This window comes from Chelonus insularis, unplaced genomic scaffold, assembly GCF_013357705.1.
Source record: "Chelonus insularis isolate UGA/USDA-ARS -01 unplaced genomic scaffold, ASM1335770v1 contig_35_pilon, whole genome shotgun sequence".
Classification (NCBI taxonomy): Eukaryota; Metazoa; Arthropoda; class Insecta; order Hymenoptera; family Braconidae; genus Chelonus; species Chelonus insularis.
The window spans coordinates 501,482-521,891 of NW_023276524.1; the positions used below are offsets into that span (position 1 = coordinate 501,482).

A 20,410-nucleotide genomic window follows, 5' to 3' on the forward strand; every position below is an offset into this window, starting at 1 on the left:
TTGAATAGCAAAAACAAAATGAATTTAATCCTCGCTAATGAGTGGCTACATTTGCTGTCATAGTAGTTTTATAAAAACATTTTTTTCAAAATAAAAGAGGCATGAAAAATTAAATGTAGGACCCGCATTTATGCCAGTGGAACTTTTTTCGAAGTTAATAATAAATAAATAATAAAAAAAAGAAAAATTTTTATAATTTGATTGAATATTAAATGATTGAAAATGAAAAAAACCAATTTTCAAAGATTAAAAGAATAAAGCTTATTTTTAAAATGATCATTAGATAAAAAATCTGGGCATCATAGAATTTGATTGACAATCAGTAAGATTATACATTTAAAGATTTAAATTTAAAAGATTGTAAAAATGCCTTTGACTGACATCTTATTGGGGACGGATGTCACGCTCCCTACTGGCAGAGAAGAGAGACCAGTGGTCTCTCTTCTCTGCTATAGCAGAGTATAGTATACTTGGTCTCTCTTCTCTGCTGTTTTTGATAAGATTGGAATAATACTATATTGCCATCTATTGGCGTTATAAAATAATAATTGCCGCTTTTTGCGCGCTCTCTAGAGAGGAAAGATACAGACTCTGAAATTTGAGCAGTGGTTCTCGACAAAATGAATGCAATAAACACGTGTACTCCAAAATCCGTTGACTAATTAGTTTGTTTATTACGCGTGTATCAATTTTATTACGTATAATAATAAAATTAATTAATTGTGAAAAATGAAGATTAAGGATTTACGTAAAAATCCTCTGAGCTGCAAAGTTAAAGAGGATCAAAGAGAAAAAAAAAAAGAAGATTGTGAAGAAAAAGGGAATAAGGTTAGATTTCCAAATGATACAAATTTCAATCACATAAAATGCAAAGCTGTAAGACAAATGAAAGTTCGACAATTATTAAAAGAAAAGGCAAAAGTAAAAAAAGAAGAAAAAAAACGTCGAATTCAAGAAGGATTACCTAAAGGAATCCCTCATACAATTGAAAGCCTCAGAGAAAAAGATGAAACAACAATTCAGGGTGATATTGATGATGAAGAAAATGCTGAGCTCAAGGCAGAATTGATGCATGATGAATTTTCTGCTTATTATAGAAAAGATTATGAGCCCAAAGTATTAATAACTTATGCTGATAATCCAACAAGAAAGACTAGAATATTCGGTAGAGAATTAACTCGGATTATTCCTAACTCTATATCTCTTTATCGTAATCGTTCTGGAGTAAAAAAAATGGTGAAGTCTGCTACCGCACGTGGATTTACAGATATTGTGATTGTTAATGAAAATCAATGTCAACCTAGTAAGTATTCAACCTAAGTCACATTTTCATAGAAGCAATTCATGTCTCTCGGATTAATTTTTTTCTAACATTCTCTCTTAATTTGTTTTTAGATGGTATGTTAGTTATTCATTTACCAGATGGACCTACAGCTCTCTTTAAACTCAGCAATGTCAAAATAACACCGGAATTGAAAAGAAGTCACAAAGAAATTACATCACATAGACCAGAAGTCATTCTAAATAATTTTACAACTCGTTTGGGACACACAATTGGACGTATGCTGGGAGCTTTATTCCATTATGAACCTGAATTCAAAGGACGTAGAGCCGTCACTTTTCACAATCAACGAGATTACATTTTTTTCCGGCATCACAGGTAAATAATGTCTTATATCTGTGGATATTGTAATAAAACATTTTTCGAATATATTTGTATTAAACTAAATGATTCTTAATACAGGTATGAGTTTGATTTAAAAGGTAATAGAGTAAAATTGAGGGAATTAGGTCCTAGATTTACCTTAAGATTGAGATCACTTCAACATGGTACTTTTGATAGCAAGCATGGTGACTATGAATGGATCATTCAAGGCAGACGTCATGCTATGGAAACAAGTCGTCGAAAATTCTTCTTATAATTAATATTTTATTTTAAAATATTTATTTTTAAACTTACTACTTGAGAATGAATTACATAGACAACAACTGTGTACTTGTAAATAAAGTCAAAAAAATATAAAAAGAATTTTGTTAAAAATTAGTCTGATTCTGACGAATTTGAAGGATTTTTATGAGTGTTTAAAGTTTTTACACTCTCTCCTGCTGGCATGAAGAACTTATTATAAGCTAAGTTAGTCCGTTTTAGAACATAAGCAACTGCAGTTAAACCTCCCATACTTATATTAAGTGTTTTTTTTATTCGAATATAATCTTTAACTGCTTTGAATGCCTATAAAAATATTTTATGAGTATTTATCAATTTATATGAATAAATAATCTTACCATAGTAATATTTCGTCGATCATGAGTAAATAATACTAATCTTCCATACTTCATTCTTACTACTCTCACTAATTCTAGTAGACCTTTTTTGTAAAGAATTTTATTATTTGCCACTGAGCCTATCCTTTTTCCAAATGGCTAAAAATAAAAATTAGTTCAAATGATTAAGAATAATAATTTTTAGATTTATATTCTCATTTTCAGATATATTCTTCACCATGTCAGTAACAATTGCGTCAATAGAAGAATCTTTAAAAGGTAAATTAGTTATATTCCACTGGATTATGTCTGATTTGTAACTTTTACAAAGTCCTTCAAAATTTGCCTTTGATCTTTCTATTGCTTTTTCATGATTGTCTCCTCCAATAATATGAGCCCAATTAATCCCTAATGCTGCTTCTATAGGGATTGATCCACCACCACACATCGGATCAACAATGATATCACCTGGTTTTGGATTAGCCAACCTTAATAAATTATAACAAATAGTAGCACGAAGTGTTGTTGGACCAAAATCAATTATATTTCTTCGATGCATTGATGCTGGTGTAATACGTAGATTCAAAATCGTTTCATCTATAAATTTATGTGGTTTAATTGAAGTAAAACGTTTAGAATATTTATTTAATTAAATTTCATTGATGAATATGTTTTTACTGTCAGCAATTCTGCAAAGGATTTCTAGCTGGTGGGATGTAAGATCGACAATCCAATGGAATTTATCTTGAAACTTTCCACCCAACGCCCCAGAAGCATCTCTTGATGAAAAATTATGAGTTCCATTTCTTTCACATGTAACTCTAAAAGACAAAACATCATTTTCTTCACATAGTGAAGGATCAGCTCCTCTTTTTCGCTTGCCTCTAACTGAACTTTTATCTTTCAAATCATCATCTCTCTTTTCTTTTTCTGCTTTATATGATTGAACAGTACTTGTATATTCTTCTAAAGTTGGATATATTTTTCCACGGAATTCTATAAATTGTTTCCAGGCATTTAAATACTTTGTTAATTGAGTATTAGTATTTACTAAATTTTTTAGTAATTCTAGATTAATGTCTTTATCATTTTTGTCGTACGATAGATATTGTACATCAGCTACTAGATAAATGTTATCTATAGATCTCAAAAGCTCTACCTAATGAAAAAAAAATTAATTAAATAAATACATATAAAAAGTTACTTCTGATTAAAAACGTATCAAGGTATAAATTAGTTGACAAAAAAAATGGAGTTTTACTTTAGGAAAATCTGATATAGCAATGTTGAAATATATTTTTCCACGGTCTTTAAATACTCGTAAATGCTGTGATATTTTTTCTCTACATTCATCAATCGCTGTCCATTCAAAACCTACAACAAATAAACATTTGTAAATAACTATTTACAACGAAATATTTATCTCAGGAATATTTAATTAAAATGCCATTATATTTAAATTACATGTGCATCCAAATTTTTATTCTAGATAAGATGTAAGGTTAGGTCTTTATAATACAATAAACACGTGTATTTATTTATCAACTTACCAGTATCGACAGTTGCACTGATAGTAATAATATTCGGATCATTGCGAGAAATTTCAAAAATTCTCGATAATTCTGTTACCTTGTCTTTATTCATTATCAAATTATTACTAAAATTGCGCATTTAAAAAACCAACTTGTTGTTTACGAAACAGCTCTTCGCCAGCTTTTCTTACCCGTTATAATAGAAACGCTCAAATACTATTTATGGTAGAAAAGAGACTTGAAGAAAAATCTTCAGACATTGGATTTAAATTTAAAAATCGAAATGGATCACGGTTTTTGTTGAAAAACCGGAAATCATTTTTCGAAAAATTAAATCTTCAAGAGATGATGTACCATAACATACCGCAAAAATGTGCAAAAAATCAATCTTCGTTAACCTTGTATTTTAGTAGAAAGACAAGATAAAACACAGAAATAAAGAAATCAGATGAAATTGAAATAGAAATAATTTATATTTATATAAATATACATTATAAATATTTAAACATTTTTTCGATGTACAACAAAGATTTTGCTGTGAATTAATGATATATCAAAGTTAAAATTACAATAGATGATATATAAATTTTCCAATATGAAGAATTTATCATTTAAACTTCAAAACTACCCATAATACAAAAAATACGAATATAGAAAATAAAAATAAATAGATAATATAGTAATTGTGACCTGCTTTTGCCATTCTAATAACTCTTGCTACTGAATTTGTTAACGAGCCACTAGTTCTTTCAAAATCATCATCCTGTAATCATTAAAAAATAACTTACAATTAAAATTTGATATAAAATGAGTTAAATTAACTTAGTCAGATATACTTTACCATGTCTCTTAATATTTTATCCTGATATTTCACTTCTGTCCCAATATCAATAGATAATGTTTTAAGGGCATGTATTTTATCCTTGAGATCTTCTTCCAATCTTTCATTTTCCTCTTCAAGTAGATTTTGTGATGATGTAGGTAAAGGTTCATAGCTATAACCAGCTGTCAAAATATAATCAAGCTCAATACTAAATTTTATGTAAAAATTTGATAATAGCTAATAATTTCTGTAATTTACCCGGTTTACCTGAGTTAGATCTCCTCATTTTCAATTTTCTTTATCTTAAAAAATAATATAGTTTCATTAAATAAGTTAGTATGTTATTTTAATATTGAACTTTAATGTATTTCGAAGAACACTTTATGATTCTATTTCATTATATTATTTCTTTTCTATTTCAAACGCTGAAACAAATTTTTACGTTCATTAATCACATTTCTAGCAATACCAAACAATTACAATGAAAATTCAAGTGAAGTCCACGTCATCAAACTAGTTTGGATCTTAATCAACATAAATCTAATGTCAATAATACTTGAAGCAAATTAACCAAAATGTCAAATGTTGAATTTTTAAGTTTTATTTATTTCAAAAATTCACCTTGGATTTATCATTTTCAAAACTAGCATATCTGTGAAATTTGAATGTTTACATATGTCATGTTTTGAAGATACCATTTAACTAACTCATGTGTACATGAAGCTAACACTGCAATGTTTTTTTTAATGAGTAGCTAACTTCGTTGATGTTTGGAGCGAGTGTTTATCGCTGCTCTCTCTAGAAGACGCTGCAATCGGTGACAATCACAGACAAGATGTGCGCAAAAGCAGTCTTCAACGCGGGCTAGATGTTTTTCTTTCCTGATATTATAAAAACTATTATATCAAGAAGTATGAAAAATCCTCATCGATACTCTACACACATATATAAAAATTCAAGTAATTATACAAATTAATAAGTTGAAACATGAATTAAACCCAGATTTAGATTAATTTGTAAATATCTATTAAATGCTATCGATAAAAATTTTTGTGAAATTTATCTCTTTTCTGTGACGTAAGAAAATACATTCAAAATGGATTATTTATTTGAATTATGGATTAAAGTTACAATAGCGTACGAGGAACTTTTTTTCTTAACTATTACTTGTTTAAACTTGTGATCATTCTATTATTGTTCGTGTCTGCACTCGTTTCAATGGAGCTTTCGTTATCACTTTTATAGCATAAAATTCTATGTTCAGAAGTTAATTTAAGACTTCCTGAACGAATGAGCAGAAGTCATAATTTTTTACTTTTATCTGTATTTAAATGAAAAATATTGATGGTTTTTTTAAACTTTACTAATTAAACGAATGTTCGACAGAAAGAAGGAGTAACATCCGCTTCCTTAAAATGATTCTACTAATTTGCTAAGTTCATCCTTTCTATCATTGCTGTAAATATTTATAAATTCTAATTTTTCCTTACCTCATCAACACTTAATTTATAGACAAATATCCATAATTGCCTATAATTTTAAATTCCATTAAATTTGCCTTTTTTGTGTAATAATCAGGTTAATAAAAAAAATTCAATTAGAATTTTCAATGAGTAAATTTTGAATTACTCCAATATTTATTATCATGATGATTATATTTATATATATTATATAATATAATAATATGTTACATACAAAGGCACAAACAATGAAAAACATGTTTATTTACTTTTTAAATATCTGGATTTCTAAACATCATTGTTTAATTACTTTTATTTAAATTCATTACGCTATATTCAAAAGTCAATATTATCGTTATACTTCTGTTAACATTACGATAAATTTATTTTCACTTTTCTAAAATGTTCTGTCCTTTTAAATATCAACTTTTTTCCAATTCACTGATGAGTTTTTCAATTTTATCCCTAAAATTAATTTTTATTTATATTAATGAACAGATATTCAAATATTTCGACTAACAAATTATCGTTAAGTAATTAATTTATGAGTTTTATAAATAATTAACTTAATTAATCTACTATTTACAACCCTCTAATATAAATTAAGTGTAACGCTTTTACGTCACTTCACCAGTACTAGCCAATGCTTCCAGTATACATACCACAAATCTCTTCGAATTTTTTTACATATATGATTTAAAATTTTTAACAAAACCATTTATTGACTGTTTTACTATTGCGTAGTACTCAATCATTCTTCATCATTTTATTCACAAAGTATACTTTTCCTTCTGTCAAAAATTATGACAATTTTATTTAAAACCTCCCCTTTTCTCAAACGATTTTATTTTATACTGTTATTATATGATAATTTTTTCATTTTAAATTCTATTGAAATTTACATTGTATATGATATATATTTTTTCCTTACTGAATTCTACCCACATGATAATTATTATTTATCCTATGCGTGCACTAATCAGTCCATAGATATATACGTTAAATATTTAAATTTTAGTATAATAACAACATTCAATAATTCTCATCAGATCCAAAGACACTAAATTTCTATATTCTTCATGTAACTACTATAATTTTTAAAAGTTCATGTTTGGTAGCACAGTATATATATTGAGGATCTACCAATCTATCGCTACTTATAAATAATTTATTTATTTATACCTCTTCATATTTGTATTAAAAAGTCTAATTAAAATTGATAATAAAATGTTCAAAAAAGTCTCTTATTGTTCCCAATGGTCCATAAAATGATTTAGGCCTATGTATTTTAAAATTTGAATTTTTTCTTTTTATTATTTAATTTTTCATTTTCTAATAATTGGAATGTTCAGTGCTACCTTCGTGTGTCTTCTATTTTTGTTCTATTATTTTTTTTTCTGGAAGACATCGGGATCAAACATTTCCACAAATGCTATGATTTTTCATTAAAATAATTCAAAAATTTTATTTGATATTTTTACTGATAAGTAGGTTGATTTAAGAATTGATAAATAATTTGAGTCGTTGAGTGAAAGAGGAAGGGAATGTTTTCAGAATTTACAGAGCACCAAAGAGAGTAGCATCAAGTAGCACCTGAGAAAACTAATCTGAATCTAATTTTTGACATTACTCAACATCAGTTTTGATAAAAGTCGACTAGTTTTCTATTAATTAATTAATCAAACAATTAATTAATTAAAAAATGCTGTTTATAAATTCTCGATAAAACGGGTATAGAAAAATAGTTATTAAATTATCTAACACTTTTTTACTGACATCTCATTTGTATACCAAGAGAAAAAACTATTCTATAATTATAAAATAACGTCCTTTTGAAAAATGAATAATTTAATAAATTTTCAATAAAATATTTCCTTTAAAAAAATTATATTCACTATCAATAATAATTTCTTCCCCTGGTATGAAAAAACTGGCTTGTATTAATTTCCCATCTTCTAACTGCAAAATAATTTTTATACGATAGAACTAATAGTTCTAATTACTTCCCCGAGTATTTTGTTAAAGAAGCATTTGACGAATGAAATCTCCGCGAAGGTGCAGGACTGGCTGGTGCCGATGGAGAAGGTCCAGTTGGTGTTGTAGGTTTCGAACCTCTTCGACTCCTCCTCATAGATGAGTGTGGACTTGTTCCACGATTCACTCGTTCATGAGCATATAAAAGTACTCCTATATCCCTATGTCCGGCTTCTAGGGCAATTTTTAAAGCTGAACTGCCATCAACATCGACAATCGATGAGTCACAGTCTGGATGAGCAAGTAGTAATCGCACGATATCAATATGACCGTGTTCAGCAGCACACATTAAAGCTGTACTACCATCTTCATCTTGAATGTTAACTGCTGCTCCTGCATCTAGGAGTAATCTCGTCATATCTTTCCTTCCGTGAGATACAGCCAGCATTAAAGCAGTTTGACCATGCTAAAAAAGTAAAAGATATTAGAATTAATTCATTTTAATTGGATGTTTATTATTATTCATTCAAAAAAGTTATGTAATCAATTTGAAATTTATTATTAATTGTTTTTATAATATGAAATTCACGTATTGGATTCAACTCCAATTATTATTTAATAATTTAGTTATAATTTATCGAAAAAATACCAAATGTCAAATAAGAAACTTAATTTATTTACTTACAAGTTTGGCTCTAATGTTAACATCAGCTAATTGGAATAGTCTATTAGCTACTGAGGCGTGAGTAGAATTTCTAACTTCGGCCAAAGCTGCCAACATCACAGCAGTATATCCAGCGACATTAGCTGTATTAATGTCACAGACTTTTGAGTCTAAAAGTATCGAAACAACATCAAAGTTGCCATGAGATACTGCATAATGCATTGCAGTATTTCCACTTGAATCAGTCATGTTAACGATGTACTCCAACAAAAAGCTTGAATACTCTTCAAAACAATCCAAGTAATCTTCAACATCTAGAGGATTTGCTGAAGCTGTGCTGGAAATCTTGAACCACTCTTGTTGGATTACATTTGTAGCATTTTTTATTTGATGAGATATGTTTTTACTTGGAGATTTTTTCAAGTTATCATTTAAAACTTTCATAGCTGCTCTCATCTCTCTAGATGGTTCTTTCTTTACCCGTGATTTATCTCGAATTGGTTCGAATAGGGCAGACTCTGGTAGACTACTACCCTTTTCATCAGTAATTATTTCTTTCTCAGGTGAACTAATTTCCTTTGATTCTTTTTTCTCATCTTTGTGTTCTTCTGTTGCCAGTTGTTGAAGTCTAAAACAAAGAGTTTATTATTTAATTATATCTTCCATTATTCTTAAATAGTATTAGACATTCAATAAATTACACAATTCATTTTCTTTTGGAATCCTCAATAAATTATACATAATTGAATTTCAATTTTTAAAGAAAGTTCTTTGTTCAAACTTATAAGTACTGTTCTTATCATGTTCAATTCGCTAAATATTATTTATAATCACTTTTTAAGCAATTCTGGAATATTACAAAGACTTAAAAATATAATTGAAGTTATTCACAAAGAACTGAGCATTTTTTGTCACCAAATAACTTTTTATCTATAGTTTTCCTAATCAATGTAGCAAATAATTATTTATGATTGTATTTCATCGAAAAAAACTTAATTATAAATCAAGGACAATTGAAAATAAAAAATCGAAGACAACATAAAAATAGATTACCGTTCTTCACGAAAGCGCGGGGACTCAATCCTGAATTCCGATCCATTTGCAAGACAGTTGAGCTGCTGTCGTTGAAGCATCGATTTTAATTTATTCAAAAAACGCGTTCAACCACTATCACCATATCAATGCTTATTTTGTCCTCGACTGCTACTGTACTACTACATATGCAAACAAGATTGTTCGAAATAACAAAAAATGTCAACGATTTATCAAGAATATTCAGTGCTTCCGTAATAATAAAAATAACCCGACTACTTTGAGTCGTAGTACCAGACTAGGGTAAATGATAGTAAGTACAACAAACCAGTTAGCATGACGCACGCGCGAATTCTGGCAACGCGATGTGGAGAATGAACATATAATTTATGTGGGGAAAATTATGTGTGGGTAACATGCAGCTGCCGGGCACGCACGCGCTTTTTATTCCTTTCAGTATACAGGGTTAAAAAAATTGTTGCACGTAAAAAAAGTATATTCAAGTTATCATTGTTTCTGATTTGAGATTTCTTTACAAATATTCATCAAACCTTTTTATTACCTTTTTATATCGATTGAAAATACTAAAGTATTTAAATGAATATCTGATATCAAAGGATTTGAATTTATATTGATTAATTTGAATTTTGTTATTATGTAAGAACATCAATCAATGAACAGTATTATCTCTGACTTGGCATTTTAAATTGTTATATTTCTGAATTGAAAAAAAAATGTTTATAATAACAGAGATGATGAATGAAAATAGGGTTGCTAATGTCAATAAATCTATGACAAATTTAAATACTGTTTTCACCGTATCTAGGGGAGTAATTTGTTCAAACAATTTGCATCTCTAATTAAAACGATGACTGTTCAAAACTTTCAAATTATGTTCATGTAATAAATCAATACAATATGAAATTACAAATAAAAAGAATTATTTTATAATAAACTTCTTTTCTTGGCTTACTAACTCATTATATAACAAACTCGCCAATTTTTTTCATTAAAAAAATTCATTAAAATTACTTACTTGTTATTTATGTCGTAAGTCTCTTTATTATCGACATCATATCTAATTAATCCTGAGGGAATTTTCGTATAAGTATCTTGTCTCTTGAATTGCTTTCGGAAATCATTATTTAATGTAATATGTGATGGTCGTGGTATCCTTGAAACTCCATTATCTTTATTGTTATTATTATTATTATTTTCATTCCTATAATTATTTTCATTATTATTTAAAATCTGTTTTGCTAAATTTTTTATCGTTTCTTTACAATTATCGCAATAATTAGCAGCACAAGATATTGAGATATGTGGTTTTAAGGAATCTCCAACAGAGACGTCAACAAACTTTTTCTTCATCGGAGATGTTCCAAACTCTCGTCGTTTTGGAGCAAGACCTACAGTGTCTGTGCTTTTAAATGAAGTCTTTACGAGACCTTCAACAATTACTCCAACAGATTTTGTAGTTTTTCGTTTAGGTTTCGTGTCTCCATAATTGAAGGAATGACTTCGAGAATTCATTGAATTCAAAGAAATTGGCTGAAGGGCAACTGGATCAGGCCCTGTAGCAATAGATTTTCTTCCAGGCCCTGGACCTGCATCTGTTGCAGCTTCGGAGGTTCTTGGCTTCACCATAACTCCGACATTGGATCTCATTTTGAATGGTTCAGAGATTTGCACTTCTTTGTCCACTTTCAATGGAACTCGAGACACTTCCGGAATGCATTGAGTTCCTCTGGAGACAGTTTCCTTTTTTATCGATTCTTTGTACATTTTTACCGCATCTTCAATGATTATAACAATGTCATCTGGAGTACGAACATCTCTCATTTTCAACCGAGTTTCTGTACCAAAGGTTCGAGTCCTTTTCTGAATTTCCGATGGTTTAGAAGTCTGAATGATAGCAGGTGCTATCTCTTCGATAAGAAGATCGCTTTTTGTGAGTCTCTTGGGCTCTAGTTTGTCAGTATTGGTTGAAGTATCTTTCAGTTGTTTAATATCTGGGAAATAATTGTCAATTTTTAAAGGTCCTCTTTCCAAAGAATGTTTTCTTGAGAAGATGGGTGATAAATCTGTCGTTTGGCTGCTTTGTGAAAGGTTCGATAGACTTACAGTATTCTTGTCATAAGTTGAATTATCCACCCGTGACATTTCATTGTATTTTTTTACATTTCTGTTTGATGTAGGGGTTTCGAAGGTCTTCTTAGCTTCGAAATCAGCTTCGTCTATTCGCAATGCTGCAAAATTTGTTAAACAACCTGCTGGTTGAATCGGTGTGCTTGTAACCATTCCCGTATCTCTTGTTCGAACCTTAAAAAGAATTAACAATTTATTATACAGTTTAAAAACCGGATATCATCTTTTATATAATTTTATTCATTTTATTTTATTTTTCACATACATATATTTACGTCTACAGTTACTCAATAATTAAAAAGATTTCATTTTTAAGTGTTTACCAATAATTTAGAATAAATTATTTTTAAATCATACGATTAAACATGTTCGATAATTAGTAGGAAACTATAGTAATCAGTTAGCTTTTTTATTTATATTAATTAATGTTTGTTCAAATAAAATTTTATAAAATTTTGATTAACATCTCACAGTTTTAGACCTATTAATTTTAGTAAAATAATTTGAATGATAAACAAACTTTTAATTAGTTGGTTACTAGTTAATTATTAACATTCAAAATTTTTATTTATTTTTTTAAATCAAATTCCAATGTAGACAATTATTAGATAAATTTATAAAAAGTTTATTATAAAAAGAGGTGATAGGCAAAAATGGATTTATTAAAAAAAATTGTATAATATAATAAAGTATGGTCACATTTTTTACATAACTCAAACGTTCGTACAGTGAACATCTAGGATAAACACAACGCAATTTACTATATAGAAACATTTAGAAAGCACAATCATAAGCAAACAATCAGAGCACAAATTTGGATTCCACTGTTTGCTCAATAGGAAAAATAATAATTAATTAGCTGAATTAACTACAAGAAATGAATGTTTGAACTCGGTGATAACTTTTGTAGTCTTTATTATCACAATAATTGGCCAATTATACTGTCTACACTTTTTTGAAAAGATTCTTTATCTAAGTGAAATTCTGATTACACACATCACTAAATTTGTTCAAATATTAAAAAAGAAAAAAAAATCAATTACCTGCTGATGTGAAACTCCAACATCCCTTGTCATTACTCCACACATGACACCCATATCTCTTGTGGGAACGCTTTTACTTCTTGGACCATGTCTATCGGAGAACGATTGACTTCTCAACCTGTCACTAACTACATCAAGTGTTGGTTTGCTATTATTGAAATCTTCCACTTGTTTTTGTAAACTTCTTTTTTCCTCTTTGAGCACTGACACTTGCACCTGGTAAGTGTTAAAAAATATAATTAAATACTCCACTCTAACTATCATTTGAAAATAGTAGAGAACCCGCGTTTTTATATCTGAGAACGATAGAGACATCTTGCCTGCTCCACGTTTCGGACTTTACTAAAAGGTGTCAAAGCGTACTACGAGCATTTAAAAGAAAGCGACAGAGTATTCTTCTTACTACCAGTAAGACCATAAATTTGAGACGTTGCTATGGGTAATAATAATATTCTCATGCTGAAGCAAGGTAATTTAGTTCATCATAGTATGAATGAAAAGGGAATGGCATGGGAGGAGCAACTAATCAGCTTAGTGGGCCGTGCTATTTCTTGATACTTAGCAACAATATTTCAGAATGTTATTGTAAATATTTTTAAATAATTTTTAACGACAAATCCATTTTTCTAATAATCTTTTTGAATATTAAAAATTTCTTGATAAACTAAATAGATGAATTTAGAAATATTATTATAAATAATTATTTTGTTTGTTACATAATTAGATTTTTATTTCGAGATTTTATTTAATAGTAATTCTTAAAATAAAGTTAAATTTTAAAATGACTTTTTTCCCAAAGTTGAAATTTCTTGACTGTCATGCCTACGTGACAAATATCTCGACATCTCAAGCTTTCGAGATAAAATATAAAAAATATACTGTGTTGTAAATTTGCAAGCTGTGAGGATTTTTTTCCAGGTAGAAAAATAAAAATAAAATAGTATGTATACAAGTCTCAAGGACCGAAGTTCATAATGACTCAACGACTGATCCTAGGGATCCTAGCATTTCAGTGTAGTGAGAAAGTTGAGCCAGGATTTATCGTTCTTCTTCGTCTAAGCAAATATAGGATTCTATAAATTCTATTAGAACAAAGATAGACCTTTTAGATTTGTATACTGAGAAATGTATAATCTTGCTATTAGTTGAATGTATTGGATTAAATGCAGTGTTCGAAATTCAGACATCCGATTGAAACAGTATAAACTTAGAATTAAAAGTTTTAGACCTCTAAGAAATACCTCATGAAGTATTAACAAAATCGTGTCTTTAGTTGTTTACCTGTAGCACGGGAATAATTTTGACTTGCTCTTCAAGTTCCTTCATCCGTTCCAAAGAGATCGCCATCTGCTCTCGGATATTCTACAAGAGAAATATTTATCATCAAGAACATTGATAAACATAGATAGAAATTATGATAAGTTTTAAGAAAAATGATTTGAAGATAATATTAATAAATCATAAGGAAAAGATAGCAAGTTTTCATATTCATTAGTGAAAACTTTGATGTTATCAGTCCATTCCTTAAGCTATTTTTACCGTATTTATTACACTATCATGTCAATATTATCAATGATGGTAATCTATACGTTTATTTGGAAATCTTTTCAGCCTTAAAATATTTTGCCTTTCGTGTTCAGCAGTTCAATAACTTATTTTATTTATATTACTCACTTGAAGTGCTCCTGTACTGAGATTCGAGTTACCACTGCCGATACTTGCAGCGTCGAAATCCGTAGTTTGATCCACGTGAATTGGGTGAATGGGGCAAGCGATTGTCGTTCCATCTGAAAAAAAAAAATGTTTATTCAAATTATTTACATAACTGATTGAATTATAATATTATTTATTCATCCATTTCACAACAATGTATCGCAATGATGGGAATTACTTTTGGGTTTTAAATTATTAGAGCCTTCAAAGAAGTTTTTTTTTTTTTTTAATTATATAATTATGTTTAAACAATTGAAATTAAAATTGTTAATAGGAAAAAAATGATGAATATAATTAGTTTATATTTTAATAATTCAAATTCATTTGCCTTTGTGGTATGTAAATGTATCAAATTTGAGTATCTCTTAACCATGATAAACAAATTATGATTCATTCGAGAATAATTAATTCTGTGGTTCAATAGAAAAAGTTAAGTAATACTCTCCTGTGCTTGGTAACTATTTTAGACAAGTTCATGGCAAAGAAGTCTTTTTTTGGAAACTTAAATGACAAATTCGTGATAAAAAATTTTTTTTTTTAATTTTTTATTTATTTCATATTAATTTTAATTTCTTATTAATATTAATTTTATGTAATTAAAGTTTCTAGAAGTGTTGTAAACATATCATTGTTAAATATTGATGTAATTTATTTCTTTAAAAAGTCAATGGACCCGATTATAATTTACAGTAAAGATAAAAAGTAGGAATTTAGTATTCAAAATTCTCTATTTTTAATTAATAATTCAAGAAATTGAGAATAAAATTTCTGACAATGACCTATTTTTCATTTCACCTTGGAAAAGTACAAATAAATAAATTTGTCTTGCAATATTAATTTACTTTTTACTTATATTATAAGAGTGATAAACCAAGAATTACAATTGTTTGCAAAGCAAGACAATTGTTTGTTGTAACTACTAGGGTTGCATAACAATCATTCAGAGGATCACAATACAAGAGTATTGCGTGAGAGTGAAGTAAAGGAGATTTACATTTAAGGATACGCTCCAGAGTACCTTCTTATAATCACGCTCGTTTTCTATTTTTTTTTTTTTACTAAAGAATACATATAATTATAATAACAGACATATGGCGTTGATGATTATAACTGTAAATCCGTACTTGATGAATAATGAATTATAATTAATAAATGTTAACATAGTGGGGGGTCTGTAATAAATTTCATAAGAAGTACTTGTATATTTTTGATATTTTCCACGCGATAAAGATGGAGCAGTAGATAACATTAAAATAAAATTGCTTCAATGATTCTATAGAATCTTCCATTTTCCATCTTTTTTTTTTTCTTTTTTGTATATGTTAGCTATTACACCGTGAAAGTCGTTTGGAAGGTTTTCTTTTGCGTGAAACGGAATTTTTATGTGAAATTTGTAATTTACTTGAAAATTCACATGTTTAGATCCACTACAGTTATGTGAAAAAACATTTTATACAATAGAGTTATAAATAAGTAATGCTTAAATTATGAAAATTAGTTTATCTTCACATTAATCAATTGATTTAATAAGTTTATTAACGGAAAATTATTTTATGCAAATAAAATATCTTTTAATCTACAAATTCCAATTGTCATTAAAATTCATAAAACTTTTATGCTCTTTTAATAATCATAGAATAATTAGAACACAAATAAAATAATAAAATTGATAAAAATTATTGTTTTTTTTTTATTTGAATATATTAATGAAAAATTTTTTTAACAAATTACGATAATATCGTTTATAAAATTATTTTATTTCCTTGTTGATAATGATTAATAATAAATACAACAAAAATTTAATTGAATATTAATATTAAATAATTAAAACAAATAAGATATTGATAGTTTTTCAAAATTGTTTGTTCAATTAATAGGAAGTAGACCAATAATATTATTTTTTATTTGAGTTAAACAATCTAGTAATATTTTTAAAAAAGCTGCTACAGTAAAGATGAAAATTATTTCTCAACACAAATAAATGTCTATTAATAAAATAAGTCTTGCATAGGTTGTTGAAATATGACTAAATATTGCTACAAAAACACGTACTAAATTCAGTATTTTATAAATAACATACCTCCTAATGGATAAACAAGAAAATAGACTATTACAGATTTGAAAACATGACTAAAATAATTCATCAACTTTTTCGAGTGTCGAATCCAAATTTGTCAATACTAATTTCATGCCCACTCTTCATTATTAATTAGGATAATGAATTATTAGGATAATTAGTAACAATATTAAAAAATACTTCTTTTTTCATAAAAAAAAAGAAAATAGTTCAAAGTTAAATGCCCTAAAAAGCGGAGTCAATATGATGAAAAATAATTGGTGAAATTGCATAAATGTAACAAAAAAGTATCATGCAAAAATGCCTGAAAACAATTATTCAAAGAAATTTATTTGTTTATTAATTAAATGAATTATTGCATCGATAAATTTTTATCGATATAAAATACTCAATATTTCATAATTTCAATGCGTGAGTGGAATAGATAATAACAAAAAAAAGTTACAATGTAGGAATGAAAAAGTGTAGTAGATTGTTTAGCCTTTGGGTATCGTTGCTACAGTTATTGGATAAAAATATTGGTAATGGAAGATCGAACAAGTCGAATAAAAGTTCACACATGTATTTTTATACTCGATGTGAGAATAAATACCACATTAATTTTATTCACATATTATTCATTGGCGTCTTAGTTGATACATATGTGGATTAGTGCGAGACTTGATAATGAATTCAACTTGTTTGGTTCGAGATAAAGAGAACAAGTATTATGTATATAGTTAACTTTGCCCCCGCAATTGACGTGGATGTAATGGAATACTCTAAGCTCTACATAATAAGAAAAACGTACAGTCAATAGCATCTCGGACATATCAGCCACTTTAGCAATGAAAAATGTTTGTTCCAGAAAAATTATTTATCACCGGAAAGAATAAAGTAGAGGAAAAAGAAAAAGATTAAAGAACATCAGTAATTATGAAATGTCAATAATCGAGACCACTTTTTATTGTTCTTTTTATTGTTATTCTTTGTGGAGTAGCTTGTTTTTATCCAGTAATCTTATCTCTCAATAGACCCCGCATGCCAGTAATTTCATTTCATTTGAATGAAATTAATGATCAATTATGTAAACATATTTTGTCGTTAATAAGATTATTTTTATTAGGTCATTTATTGAATCAATTTTATAAAATAAATTAAAACTTACGATATTTCCTTTTTTTCAATTTGCAAAAGGGCAACCTCTTCATGAAGAAATTTTTGACTCCCATTTTTTTGTTCTTTATAAAAATATTCCCAAAGAATGAACAATTTTATATCTTTTTAAGATAATTAATTCAACTTAAACTATAAAATTTTATTAAACTTCATATTTTTTAATATCACAAATACACTATTCTTTCTCTGTTTCTCTCAATTATATAAATATTGAAAAAAAACCACTGGTTATCATCACAAATATTAAATTAAATATTTTGGTTCATATAAAAACGGTAAATGATACTTAAGAAGGCTTAAAAAAGGTACAAAAAATTGGATATCACATTTAATTACGTTTTGTTTTGAAACTGAAAGATATTTACAATATCTTTGGACATTTTTCTGTGAAAAAGTTGATGGTGGTTTTTACGTATAAAAAATAAATATAATGAAACAAAAAATGTAAAATTAATATTACTTTATCACAATGAAATATCGTAAAGTACTGATAGCATATTTAAATTGATTTTCGTTAGAAATAAATAATTTTATCAAGAGTTTGTTCACTTGTTCGAGGTCGGACATATGTTTTGCCGCCGCGAGGCCGCGTTTGACTGTTACGCCGGTATATAAAACTGCAGCACGAGTACCCTGAAGATTTGAGAGTGAGGGACAAAGAGAAAGAGAGAAAGAAAGAGTAAAAAAGATCGAGTGAGAGGAAACTCTATTGTGAGGTAAACTAGAGGGGGAAAAACCGGCCTTCATTAGCTTCCGTTTGTCCCCTTCGAAAATAATATTATTATATTTATATTAAAACCCTTTGATTGAATAAAAGATTTTAAATCTTTCTTTTACGATAAAATTTTTTAAACTAAATATCGATATAAATGTCTTTGATAACCTTTTTCTTTGGTATTGATGTCATTATTGACAGCTTGTCACTGACTAAGTTCATTTCAAATTGGTTTTTCTATTTATAAAAAGTAGTGCAATTTTTCTGATACACAACTCAATTCAATCAACATTAATCTTTTTATAACCTAAGTCATGTCATTTTTTTTATTTGATTAAAAAGTACTTTTAATTGTTAAGTAAATAGACAGGTACATCATCGCTAGTGACTGAGTGATTTAACAATAAAAATTTATTTTTACTTTATTGCAATTAATTTTCAAAAATTTCTCTTTTTTAATTGATAAGTATATTTTTCAAATTTTTATACATTTAACCTCACTTTTGTCTATTCAATAAATTCATTCAAAAGTTAAAAATAATTTGTTCAATTAATTTTTCATTTTTTTTTCCATTAAAATATCTTACTGTCATTAAAAAATGAATTTCTCCATTGGCTTGCTCTTTTGTTGAATGAAATTTTTATAAATTAGATTTTTTGATTCTTTAGACATAGAAATTGAATGAATTAATAAATACATTAAAAAGACAAATTATATTTATTTATAAAAAAAATGTATTTTTTATTTTTCAGAAATACAATAAATGGTATTGTTACTATGGAATTAAATGCCGAGATGCTTAGCAGCGACTTTTAAATTTCCAAATGGTAACAGTTGCATTCAAACGGTCGGTTGACAGGTGCATAAGAGAGCCATATGTGTGTACCGGTCGGCGCGCAAGGTTGCACTAAACTGACGTGTCCCGAGATATTTCTAATAGACCTGTAGTCTGCAATCGTCATTTCATTTATGACCAGATGCCACAAACGAATACCTGGGTTCTCGGAGTACTTCAGTGATTAATGAATCTACCTTGGCAATAGGTACATATATACTATCCATCTGAAACTGTGTATTGGATACATAGTGCACCTGTGTACGACCTTAGAATCTATTTCTTTTTTTCATGATTAAATGGAGAAATACATAAATCTATTTATTACGTAAGGTTAATTATGTGAGGAAAAAATGTAACGAGGCTCTTTTTTTATTTATTGAGTATAGATTTTTAGACCATTAAAAATTTAGTTATTTAATTTTGATTAAAAACTATTGTTTGATCATGTTGAGCACAATTTTAAAAATAATTCAAATTTCTTGAATCAATAACTGTGATAAATCATGTGAAAACAAAACTGTTTATATTCACTGTTATATTTTTATTTTCATCATTGATAGTTTTATAAGATACTTCTATTTCGTTTTACAATTTGTCCAACTGTTTTTCTTTTTTTGTTTACAAATATGATGCTTGGAACATATTATTGATCTCCATAAATCAAACTTGCTAATAAAATGCAAAGGTGTTACTGTGAAAGTTGTAAAAATATTTTATTCAATAATAAGAATAGGATAATGCAAAAAGAGACAGGAAAGATCAAGTATTTTTCCCTTTGAGTTCCCCAACGGTATGATAAATATCATTATACATACAATATGACTATCAATTATCATCATAAGTTATTAAAATAAACTGTTACCACAAAATCGAAAACAGAAGTTAACTTTTTTTTAAAAAAAAAAACCGTAAATTCAACAGATTGGAACAAAACAACATGGTAATAAATATAATTAAGAAACTCAAT

General features: G+C 27.8%; 4 protein-coding genes across 10 annotated transcripts in view; 1 reads left to right on the forward strand and 3 right to left on the reverse strand.

The window, feature by feature from the left end:
* Positions 1-591: 591 nt before the first annotated feature.
* Positions 592-19,791, forward strand: LOC118067030 (probable ribosome production factor 1). 2 transcript variants are annotated; one of them, XM_035083547.1, is made up of 4 exons: positions 592-1,303; positions 1,396-1,660; positions 2,491-2,544; positions 19,358-19,791. In XM_035083547.1, exons 1-4 carry the CDS (start codon positions 730-732, stop codon positions 19,419-19,421), a joined length of 957 nt encoding a protein of 318 aa, XP_034939438.1. In that variant the 5' UTR covers positions 592-729; the 3' UTR covers positions 19,422-19,791. The 2 variants fall into 2 exon arrangements, with proteins under 2 accessions (XP_034939438.1, XP_034939437.1); XM_035083546.1 differs by lacking the exons at positions 2,491-2,544; positions 19,358-19,791 and adding an exon at positions 1,745-2,029 and having other exon boundaries at positions 593-1,303.
* LOC118067029 (THUMP domain-containing protein 3-like) lies at positions 2,032-4,029 on the reverse strand. The gene is made up of 6 exons (XM_035083545.1): positions 3,816-4,029; positions 3,527-3,639; positions 2,944-3,424; positions 2,504-2,862; positions 2,287-2,424; positions 2,032-2,233 (listed from the first exon to the last, which is right to left on the reverse strand). The coding sequence occupies exons 1-6, from the start codon at positions 3,934-3,936 to the stop codon at positions 2,042-2,044; spliced, it is 1,404 nt and encodes a 467-aa protein (XP_034939436.1). The 5' UTR covers positions 3,937-4,029; the 3' UTR covers positions 2,032-2,041.
* On the reverse strand, positions 4,284-5,354 carry Bet1 (blocked early in transport 1). Of its 4 annotated transcripts, none has more exons than XM_035083549.1 (4): positions 5,242-5,354; positions 4,879-4,922; positions 4,639-4,802; positions 4,284-4,560 (listed from the first exon to the last, which is right to left on the reverse strand). In XM_035083549.1, the coding sequence occupies exons 2-4, from the start codon at positions 4,904-4,906 to the stop codon at positions 4,405-4,407; spliced, it is 348 nt and encodes a 115-aa protein (XP_034939440.1). In that variant the 5' UTR covers positions 4,907-4,922; positions 5,242-5,354; the 3' UTR covers positions 4,284-4,404. The 4 variants fall into 4 exon arrangements, with proteins under 4 accessions (XP_034939440.1, XP_034939439.1, XP_034939442.1 ...); XM_035083548.1 differs by having other exon boundaries at positions 4,285-4,560; positions 4,879-5,045; XM_035083551.1 differs by having other exon boundaries at positions 4,287-4,560; positions 4,888-4,922.
* Kank (kank) overlaps positions 7,408-20,410 on the reverse strand; it is a 38,449-nt gene continuing 25,446 nt past the window's right edge. For 2 of the 3 annotated variants that reach the window (XM_035083541.1, XM_035083542.1), the window contains exons 5-10: positions 14,616-14,728; positions 14,223-14,303; positions 12,942-13,157; positions 10,787-12,072; positions 8,740-9,346; positions 7,408-8,520 (exon numbers count right to left, since the gene is read on the reverse strand). In XM_035083541.1, coding sequence (XP_034939432.1) covers positions 8,080-8,520; positions 8,740-9,346; positions 10,787-12,072; positions 12,942-13,157; positions 14,223-14,303; positions 14,616-14,728 — 2,744 coding nt within the window. In that variant the 3' untranslated portion in view covers positions 7,408-8,079. Of the gene's footprint in view, positions 8,521-8,739; positions 9,347-10,786; positions 12,073-12,941; positions 13,158-14,222; positions 14,304-14,615; positions 14,729-17,878; positions 17,929-20,410 lie in introns of those variants that run through there. The other variant, XM_035083544.1, reaches the window with a different exon arrangement.